The 10,596-nt window shown below is 45.7% G+C and overlaps 1 protein-coding gene across 2 annotated transcripts; it reads left to right on the top strand.

Moving 5' to 3' along the window:
- The first annotated feature begins 6,269 nt into the window (after window positions 1-6,269).
- RWDD3 (RWD domain containing 3) lies at window positions 6,270-10,233 on the top strand. 2 transcript variants are annotated; one of them, XM_072127742.1, is made up of 4 exons: window positions 6,270-6,423; window positions 7,567-8,036; window positions 9,478-9,593; window positions 9,960-10,233. In XM_072127742.1, exons 1-4 carry the CDS (start codon window positions 6,339-6,341, stop codon window positions 10,069-10,071), a joined length of 783 nt encoding a protein of 260 aa, XP_071983843.1. In that variant the 5' UTR covers window positions 6,270-6,338; the 3' UTR covers window positions 10,072-10,233. The 2 variants fall into 2 exon arrangements, with proteins under 2 accessions (XP_071983843.1, XP_071983844.1); XM_072127743.1 differs by having other exon boundaries at window positions 6,393-6,495.
- Window positions 10,234-10,596: the final 363 nt, after the last annotated feature.

Here is a 10,596-nt window from a genome sequence, read left to right as displayed (position 1 = left end):
CGGACTGTGGTGTGCAACATTTGCCAAACCAGGATCAGCAGGGGTTCCACCACTACTAGCTTAACTACCACCAGTATGCGCAGGCATATGAATGCTAAACACCCCACTCAGTGGCAACAAGCCCGTTCACCTCCGGCCGTGCACACCACTGCTCCTTCCCCTGTGTCAGCTGATAGTCAGGACCCTGCCACAAAAACCCCATCGTCGCCTCCACGATCCTCCACAGCATCCACCAGCGTTCAGCTCTCCATACCCCAGACGCTGGAGCGGAAATGCAAATATAGTGCAACCCACCCGCACGCCCAAGCCCTTAATGTGCACATCTCCAGATTGCTTAGCCTGGAGATGCTGCACTATAGGCTAGTAGAGACCGATGTGCCGTCCCAGCCCTGCACCAGCACGTGTCAGACAACATCATCCGTGCCCTGACCAACGCCGTTTCTGACAAGGTCCACCTGACCACGGACACGTGGACGAGTGCTGCCGGGCAGGGCCACTATATATCGCTGACGGCACATTGGGTTAACTTGGTGGAGGCTGGGACCGAGTCTGACCCTGCGGCTGGTCATATACTGCCGACGCCGAGGATTGCGGGGCCTACCTCGGTCCAGGTGTTTCAGGCCTACTATGCCTCCTCCTCCTCCCACCCCTCCTCCACCTCCTCCTCCTCCGAATTACCATCCGTGGCCATGGCGCCATCAGTCGGTAGCTCTAGGCACAGCAGCAGTGCCGTCGCTAAGCGACAGCAGGCGGTGCTCAAACTGCTGAGCCTAGGCGATAAAAGGCACACCGCCCAAGAGCTATTACAGGGCATCACGGCGCAGACTGATCTGTGGCTGGCACCGCTGAACCTGAAGCCAGGCATGGTTGTGTGTGACAATGGCCGTAACCTGGTGGCGGCTCTGCAACTCGGCAGACTGACACATGTGCCATGCCTGGCCCATGTGTTAAATCTGATAGTTCAGCGTTTCCTCAAGACATACCCCAATCTGTCTGATTTGCTCACGAAGGTGCGCCGCATCTGTGCGCATTTCAGGAAGTCCAGCACAGATGCTGCCACTCTCAGGGCAGCGCAGCGCCGCCTCCAACTGCCCGCTCACCGACTGTTGTGCGACGTGCCCACGAGGTGGAATTCAACACTGACCATGTTATCCAGAGTTTACCAGCAGCGCCGAGCCATTGTAGACTGCCAGATGTCAACTTCCACCAGAACTGGTAGTCAGGTCAGTCAGCTTCCTCAAGTCTACAATGAGGAGTGGACGTGGATGTCTGATATCTGTCAGGTGCTGAGTAACTTTGAGGAGTCAACACAGATGGTCAGTGGCGATGCCGCCATCATCAGCCTCACCATCCCGCTGCTTGGCCTGTTGAAAAACTCTCTGATCAGCATGAAGTCGGAAGCTTTGCGCTCGTCACAAGAGACGGGGGAAGAAGATTCCCTTGTTGATAGCCAAAGCACCCTTAGGTCTGTTTCTCAGCGCATATCGGAGGAGGTGGAGGTGGAGGAGGATGAGGAGGAAGAGGAGGAGAATGTTGGCGAGACACAAGAGGGGACCATTGTTGAGTCCTTCACTGTTCAGCGTGTATGGACAGAAGAAGAGGAGTTGGAGGAGTTTGAGGAGGAGGAAATGGACAGTCAGGCCAGTGAGGGGAGTGAATTCTTACGCGTTGGTACTCTGGCGCATATGGCAGATTTCATGCTAGGCTGCCTATCCCGTGACCCTCGCGTTCAAAGAATTTATTCCAGCACCGATTACTGGGTGTTCACTCTCCTGGACCCACGGTACAAGCAAAATCTTTCCACTCTCATCCCTGGAGAGGAAAGGAGTGTGAGAATGCATGAATACCAGCAGGCCCTGGTTCACAAGCTGAAACAGTATTTCCCTTCTGACAGCGCTAGCGGCAGAGTGCGTAGTTCTGCGGGACAAGTAGCGAGGGAGAGTAGGCGAGCAGGCAGCTTGTCCAGCACTGGCAAGGGTACGCTTTACAAGGATTTTGCCAGCTTTATGTCACCCCAGCAAGACACTGTCACCTGTCCCCAGTCTCGGCAGAGTAGGGCTGATCTTTACAGAAAGATAGTGAGGGAGTACGTAGCTGACCATACCATCGTCCTAAATGATCACACAGCTCCCTACAACTACTGGGTTTCAAGGCTGGACATGTGGCACGAACTGGCGCTGTACGCCTTGGAGGTTCTTGCCTGCCCTGCCGCTAGCGTCTTGTCCGAGCGGGTTTTCAGTGCAGCTGGTGGCATCATCACCGATAAGCGTACACGCCTGTCGACTGACAGCGCTGACAGGCTGACGCTTATTAAGATGAATAAAGCCTGGATTTCTCATAATTTCCAATCTCCACCAGGTGAAGGAAGCTCAACCTGAATAATTGATCCACTCCTCCTCCTCCTCATTTTCCTCCTTCTCCTCCTCTTTGTACAGTAAAGCAGAGGAAACTGGCTATTTTTTGACAGGGCCCACTGGCTCTAGCTATAGTACTTTATGCATTTAATTTTTCTGGAGGGCCACCTACCCGGTCCTCTGTTTTAAACAATTTTTGGGAGTGCCACATACAGGCACTCAATCTATTCAATTTTTCTGGAGGGCCACCTACCCGGTCCTCTGTTTTAAACAATTTTTGGGAGTGCCACATACAGGCACTCAATCTATTCAATTTTTCTGGAGGGCCACCTACCTGCTCCTCTGGTTTGAAAACTTTTTTGGACTGCCACATACAGGCACTCAATCTATTCCATTTTACTGGAGGGCCACCTACCCGCTCCTCTGGTTTGAAAAGTTTTTTGGACTGCCACATACAGGCACTCAATCTATTCCATTTTACTGGAGGGCCACCTACCTGCTCCTCTGGTTTGAAAAGTTTTTTGGACTGCCACATACAGGCACTCAATCTATTTCATTTTTCTGGAGGGCCACCTACCCGCTCCTCTGGTTTGAAAACTTTTTTGGACTGCCACATACAGGCACTCAATCTATTTCATTTTTCTGGAGGGCCACCTACCTGCTCCTCTGGTTTGAAAACTTTTTTGGACTGCCACATACAGGCACTATCCAAATTAAATTGTCTCCATAGCAGCCTCCACACGTTGTCTCCATTGCTACCTCCAAAAGTCGTCCATATAGCTGCCTCCATACATCGTCCCCTTATCAAACGAGGTGTGTCAGGCAGAAATTTGGGTTGTTTTCATGGATTCCACATCAAAGTTGTTAACTTTGTCGCCACCCTGCTGTGTTATCCACAAAATATACTGGCAAACTTTTATCATTTACCAATATTATTTCAGCGCTTCTTGCGCATCTGTTTACATTCCCCTCACCCGGCATATCCTAAACTTATAAGAACGCTACTACACTTGATCTTATACAAAAGGTTCTTAGAAGTGCTGTTTGGGGAGTAGCCTAGAGACAGGGGCTTGGATTGGCGAAAGCTCGCCTGGCAGCGGAGCGCCAGCTCCATGCGCATCATGCGCTTCTTGCGCATCTGTTTGCATTCCCCTCACCCGCCATATCCCAAACTTATAAGAACGCTACTACACTTAACTTGGTGCAGGCTGGGACCGAGTCTGACCCTGGGGCTGGTCATATACTGCCGACGCAGAGAATTGCGGGGCCTACCTCGGTCCAGGTCTCAAAGGTCTAGTATACCTCCTCCTCCTCCCACCCCTCCTCCACCTCCTCCTCCTCCGAATTACCATCCGTGGCCATGGCGCCATCAGTCGGTAGCTCTAGGCACAGCAGCAGTGCCGTCGCTAAGCGACAGCAGGCGGTGCTCAAACTGCTGAGCCTAGGCGATAAAAGGCACACTGCCCAAGAGCTATTACAGGGCATTCCACATCAAACTTGTTAACTTTGTCGCCACCCTGCTGTGTAATCCACAAAATATACTTGCAAACTTTTATCATTTACCGATATTATTTCAGCGCTTCTTGCGCATCTGTTTACATTCCCCTCACCCGCCATATCCTAAACTTATAAGAACGCTACTACACTTGATCTTATACAAAAGGTTCTTAGAAGTGCTGTTTGGGGAGTAGCCTAGAGACAGGGGCTTGGATTGGCGAAAGCTCGCCTGGCAGCGGAGCGCCAGCTCCATGCCAAGATCCAACTAACATAGTTTTAACTGCAGCACCTTTAATCTACTACTAGTTCACTGCCTCCATACATGGTCCCCTTATCAAACGAGCTGTGTCAGGCAGAATTTTGGGTTGTTTTCATGGCTTCCATGTTAACTTTGTCGCCACCCTGCTGTGTAATCCACAAAATATACTGGCAAACTTTTATCATGTACCGATATTATTTGAGCGCTTCTTGCTCACCTCCTTTGGTTCCTCTCTGCCACCCATTGGTTTGAAGCCTGAGTCCATTTAGGGTATGTCGCCATGCCACTCTCTAGCCTGCCGCTGCTGCCGCTGCCTCTGCATGCCGTCCCCTATAGTGTCAGGGTCAATTATTGGATGTTTTAGATGCTATCTAGCTTCATTCTGTCACTCTGTCATGGCCATGCTGTTGCCCATAATTTTGGCATAATGGTGCGATTAAGCAGCCTCAGAGGCATCCATGCATGCTGCCCCTGCTGTTTCCTGTCCATTTCCATGGTGTTTCCATCATTTTCTGAGGTTTCCAGGTGTTTGGCCAAGCTTCCCTGTGCAGAGCCTTGGTCCCCTTGAAAAATGCTCGAGTCTCCCATTGACTTCAATGGGGCTCGTTATTCGAGACGAGCACTCGAGCATCGGGAAAAGTTTGTCTCGAATAACGAGTACCCGAGCATTTTAGTGCTCGCTCATCTCTAGTTACTTTCACACTGCCCTGTGTTGCTGAGCACATAGCAGCGTGCTGGTGAGCACTGCTCACCCCTCCCCTCTCCAAGGCAATGCATGGCGTCCAGGCTGTATGTATGGGCACCATAGCGGTTTATAGGGACGTATCTGGCTGCAATAAATATATATATATACGTCCCCAGCAAAAAAATTGTGCATGTGCATTAGGCCTCAGGTATAAAGCACTGGTCTGTGCATTTGGGGAAGAGACAATTTATGGGACCCCTAAGGCCACATGCAGTGGCGTAAGTAGGAAAGGCAGGGCCCCATAGCTGATTTCTGAATGGGGCCCCACTTACCACTTAAAAATATACATACAGTATATACACTCCATATATACACACATATATACACTACCATATATACCCATGCATCATATACATAGACATACAGCATATACATATCACATATGCAAACACATTTGGAGCAAATACACATCACAAATACATACATATAGCATATTCACACCAAATACCCCAGATGTCGGGGCCCCCTGACTCTGTGGGCCCCATAGCAGCTGCTATGCGTGCTACCCCGGTAGTTACGCCCCAGGCCACATGGAGTGGAGAGAGTTTTGGGACCCAAAACTTGAGACCCAGCCATTATATTTCGTTCCGGCAGGTCTTCTCTAGTTGTGAGCAATACAATACAAGTTCTGATCTATGATGGAAATCTGCAATGGAAACCCGAATGTAAATGTGAACAGAGACCGAATGGAAAGATAAACACATTGGTTATTTCTAAAAGGGCTCAGTGAACATAACATGACTGATACATCTGGTTACATATGTGGCATATCCCTGCACATACATATGTGCAATAACCTCTATAATGATCCAGTCATGTAATGACTGATGTAATGCCATGTATAGTGATGTTATATAGTGGTGTCTCATATAGTAATCTCTTCTATAGTCATTTGATATAGAGTGACTGATATCTTATATATTCCATGTGTTATATAGTGATGTCTTAACATGTTGTATAATAATATATTATTTAGTGACATGTTGTATTATTATATCTTAAATAGTGATGTGTTATATTGTAATATCATATATAGTGATGTGTTGTATCTTATATAGTGATGTGCTGTATTATTATTATTATAGTGATGTGTTGTATTGTTATATCTTATATAGTGATGTGCTGTATTATTATTATTATAGTGATGTGTTGTATTATTATTATAGTGATGGGTTGTATTATTATTATTGTGATGTGTTGTATTATTATTATAGTGATGTGTTGTATTATTATTATAGTGATGGGTTGTATTATTATTATAGTGATGGGTTGTATTATTATTATAGTGATGTGTTGTATTATTATTATAGTGATGGGTTGTATTGTATTATATAGTGATGTCTCTTCTATACGGATCTCCTGTTATGGGTGAAGCTTAGGCACTGCCGCCCTCTAGTGGACATTGCTGGCGGTGCAGGCCAGGCTGTACAGGAGGCGGAAGGGGCGGTGATGTGGTGTCAGTCCTGGTCCTGGTACCGGAGAGATGTCAGAGGCTGCGCTGGAGGAGATATCGGTGCTGTCAGCCATATACTGTGACCCGGGGGAATGGCAGCTCCTCTCCCGCTCAGGTGACCCTCTGTAGTAGTGGGGTAATATCTGAATACACACCCTGGGACTGCTGCACGTGCTCTGTATTATCTGTAAGATCCATTAATATACTCAATACAACAAAGTCTAAAGAGCTCAATGCCATCACTTTACACAAGATGTGGAGACCCTTACACTGACACAACTTCTCGTCTTCATTTGGCCCATTATTGGCTACATGTCCTCCCGGGTGTATTCTAGAATAGTAAATGATAAGAGGAATAGATACATAAGTCCTATCATTCAGGGACATAGGAATACAGTCTATAGCAGCAAGAGCTGAAATGTGTCTCCTATTGGTACAGAAGGTTTTTTTGTATATCCTTTAAAGAAAATCTGTCAAGTGAAATCTGTCATGCAGCAGCATGTTATAGAGCAAGAGGAACTGCAAAGATTTGACAAAGTGTCTTATCTGCAGGCAGCATGTTGTAGAGCAAGAGAAGATGAGTAGGTGTAAAAAAAAAGTGTTCTATCTGATGGCAGCATGTTATAGAGCAGGAGGAACTGTGCATATTATACATTGTGTCCAAATAAAATCTGGGGAACAAATAATGGAGGCAAACAACTTTCCCAAACTGGAAAATAATAGTGTGAATGAGACAATGCCATTAGGTATATGTTATGTAGACCTGCATTCTCCTTCCTGTGACCCCTGCAGCCTCCATTTGACCAGTGACATTTCTGGCCACATTTGAGGTGTCACCTGTAGAGTGCGCCATCTACTGGTGGTCTTAACCCTGTATTTCCTTGTTATCAGTCCCCAGTCCCTGTTGATCCAATAGGACTTAGATATATCTAATATCCACTACTACAAAGAGATGGTCCATTATCTACTGAGCAGGTGTGACCCGAAAGTCCTGGCTGTGCAGCTGTTCTAGAATGTTCTGTATATGTCCAATGGGATTTGGCAGTCACATATCCAAGGCTCTTCATATTTACCAACCTTCTCTGATCTTATATTTTTTTAAAAATGTGTTTAATAAAACACTAAAGAAAAATTATTGACAAGATGTTGTTACATTAATATCTGGAATCCCATAGAAGCGTCAGAACGTGTCCCTTCCCTGTGATTTATGGCCTCCAGGATATTACATTGGCGCTGATTGAGTTTCCGTGTTTTGTAGAGAATGGAATAACCGTAATGATTCAGACCAATGTGCGGAGGATTGCCGAATCTGAAATCCGGCTACGTCTTGTATTTGATCTGCCAGTCACATATCCATCCTGTCTACCAAATCTGTCTGTCAGCTCAGAAGAACTTACTAGGGCTCAGTGTAAAGTACTTAGAGACAAATTACTGGACCAGGCCCGGGAGCGTCTCTCACAGCCCATGATACATGACCTGGTCTTGTGGACGCAGCAGAATTTTAACAGTGTAATTGGGAATTCCATCCGAGATGAGAAACACCTTCTGTCAGCGGTGACGGACGATGGGACGTGGATAACACTTTTACATTTAGATCACATGAGAGCCAAGAACAAATATGTCAAAACGCTAGAAAAATGGACGTCCGATTTGAGGCTGACTGGGAAACTGATGTTCATGGGCAAGATAATACTCATCCTTCTGCAAGGAGACAAGAGTGACATTCGGGTGAGTAGGAAAGGAAACGCCCCGTCTGATCTTATTAAAGATAGAATGAACAGTAATTGATTGTGGATTCTTAAAGGGGTTGTCGCAAATTTGCTTGTTCTCCAGTGGATCGGAGGGTAACATGCTGATCGGTGGGGGGCCATCACCGAATGCACAAATGGGACCCCCAATAATCTGGTCCTGTTCTCACTAGTTGATAGAGCAGCAGGTTGTGCATGTGTCCTGCTGCTCCATTCAATAGTATGAAAGTGATGAAAATTGCATATCACAGCGCTCAGGTATCTCTAATCCTCACATTCACCCATCTATGAAAGTGCTGGAGATAGCAGAAAGCTGTGCTTGGCAATTTCCAGTACTCCCATACTATTCACTGGAGCAGCAGGACACAAGCTTGACCTGCCACTCCCATCAATTAGTGGGGACAGGACCCCTATTTATCTGTATTGCTAGGGGACCCATTCTCATGTGTGGTTGGGAAAGTCAAGCAAACTTGGGACAACTCTGCTCCTCTTATGCACACTGAAAGCTTAGAGATTGTATATTTAATGGCTTAATTATAAATAATTCCTTTATTTATATAGTGCACACAGATTATGCAGCGTTGCACAGAGCTTGCCTGTTCCCAATGGGGCTCACAATCTGTGGGAGGAAACTGGAGGACCTGGAGGAAACCCACGCAAACAGGGAGAGAACATACAAACTCTTTGCAGGTGTTGATCCTGGGACTTGAACCCAGGTCCCCAGCACTGCAAGGCTGTAATGCTAACCACTAAGCCACCGTGCCGCCAGTGCCTTATAGACTTATTATATATATATTTTTTTTTATAAAAGAGGTTCCCAGCTTTCCAGCTTGTATTGATTAAAAAAACTCCGGAAAGGTGAAGTTCAATAGTGACATCACCTGTCCTGCATCTGGGACTGCTGTGGCAGGTCATGTGACTGTGGACACTACCTTACCAGTCGAGTGAAGTGCTGCACGAGAGGCAGGTTAAAATAAAACTTTCCCAAATTGAGAACTTATTACAGTTGAGTCGTAAATGTAGGTCACTTTTACTTTTCTGGACAGTATTTTGCATCAGTATATGGGTCAAACAGAAAATATAATAGTAAGCTTCACTTCTGTAGCTTCAAAGCTAGAGGTAAGGCACATCTGGGTTTTGCACGCGGTTATGTGGGGTTATCTGTCACCTGTGGGATCACATTGTAAGAAGAAGAAATAATAGATGATGGTTTGTTGTTGTGTTTTTTTTTTAAATTATATATTTTTATTACATAGTTGAAAAAAAAACTTTTGTCCATCAAGTTCAACCAAGGAAGGAACGCTCTCTGCTGTCCCTGCTGTGACCTTGCACCTGAGCTCTGCTATTCCACAGATTCATAGTTGTCTATGTACTGCTTGTTTTTTTTGTGCTTTTTTAATATTTGGATTTTTTTTTTTCAGGAATATTTAGTCCTGCAAAAAACCTGTAAAGTTGATGTGGATTCCACTGGAAAGAAATGTAAAGAAAGAATGATTAGTGTATTGTGCGAAATGAAATTATCTCCTGAACACCAAAGGTATGTCCTATACAAGGCTCAACTAATAGCACCTGCTGTGGCCGGAAGACGTGCCCCCCTCCCAAAAAAAATCTTATTTATTATAGATTATGCAGTTTACTACAAATGAGGGGCCAGATTAAGCGTGGAGTGAAGGTCCCTTCTCTATTTCAGAGTTTGCTACGAGAGGTTTCTGTAAAACTGGGGCTGCAGTTCTAGGGGTCAGCCACTACAAGGAGAATGGTGCTGTAACTTTGAGCCTCTCTTGTTGTAATTCTGGTCGAGATGGAGTCAGCTGAACATCATCAATATCAAAGTCCTAGGCATGTTGGGTAATTCCACATCCCAAAATGCAGATGACGCCATTTTATTTGTCTCGTGTTACAGATTGACAACATTTGAAGTGAAGGAATACCCTGCAGCCAGTGAATTGGAGAGAGATTTTGCGCTGGCCGGGCTCTCTACGCTTTTCACAGAATTTGTACTTGGTTTATTATAGAAGAAACTGATGACTAAAGAAATAAACCCTCAAGTCATATCCAGGACTGGGCAACAGTGGGAGACGGGAGACCTTTCTTTCCTTTCTCTCTGCTATAATTTTGTTGTATGGGGCATTTTAATGAATGGAAAAAGTCTGTGGAAATAAAAAAAAGGAATTTTTTCATTGTCTTTTTTTTCTCAGAAATTTCTAGGCACCTTTAACCGAGTATTTAGGCAAACTGCAGGCGGCCTGATATAGAGCAGCTGTCCACATAGCACACTGTGTACAATCTGCTCAGTGACTTCTGCTCTATAACATGCTCCTACATATAGTACAGTACATTATGTACAATCTTCTCCACTCTTCCTGCTCTATAACATGCTGCCTGTACATAGGACGCTTATTACGATCTGCTTAGCTTCACCTACTCTATAACATGCTGTCTGCAGATGGGATACTATGTACAATTTGCAGGCAGCATGTTATAGAACAGGAGGAGCTGAAGAGATTATAATTACAATTAATCTTCTATCAACAAGCGGC

Source organism: Engystomops pustulosus, chromosome 10 (assembly GCF_040894005.1).
Source record: "Engystomops pustulosus chromosome 10, aEngPut4.maternal, whole genome shotgun sequence".
In the NCBI taxonomy this organism is placed as follows: Eukaryota; Metazoa; Chordata; class Amphibia; order Anura; family Leptodactylidae; genus Engystomops; species Engystomops pustulosus.
The sequence above is the reverse complement of the archived record's forward strand: the minus strand, read 5'-3'. Positions and strand labels throughout refer to the sequence as shown.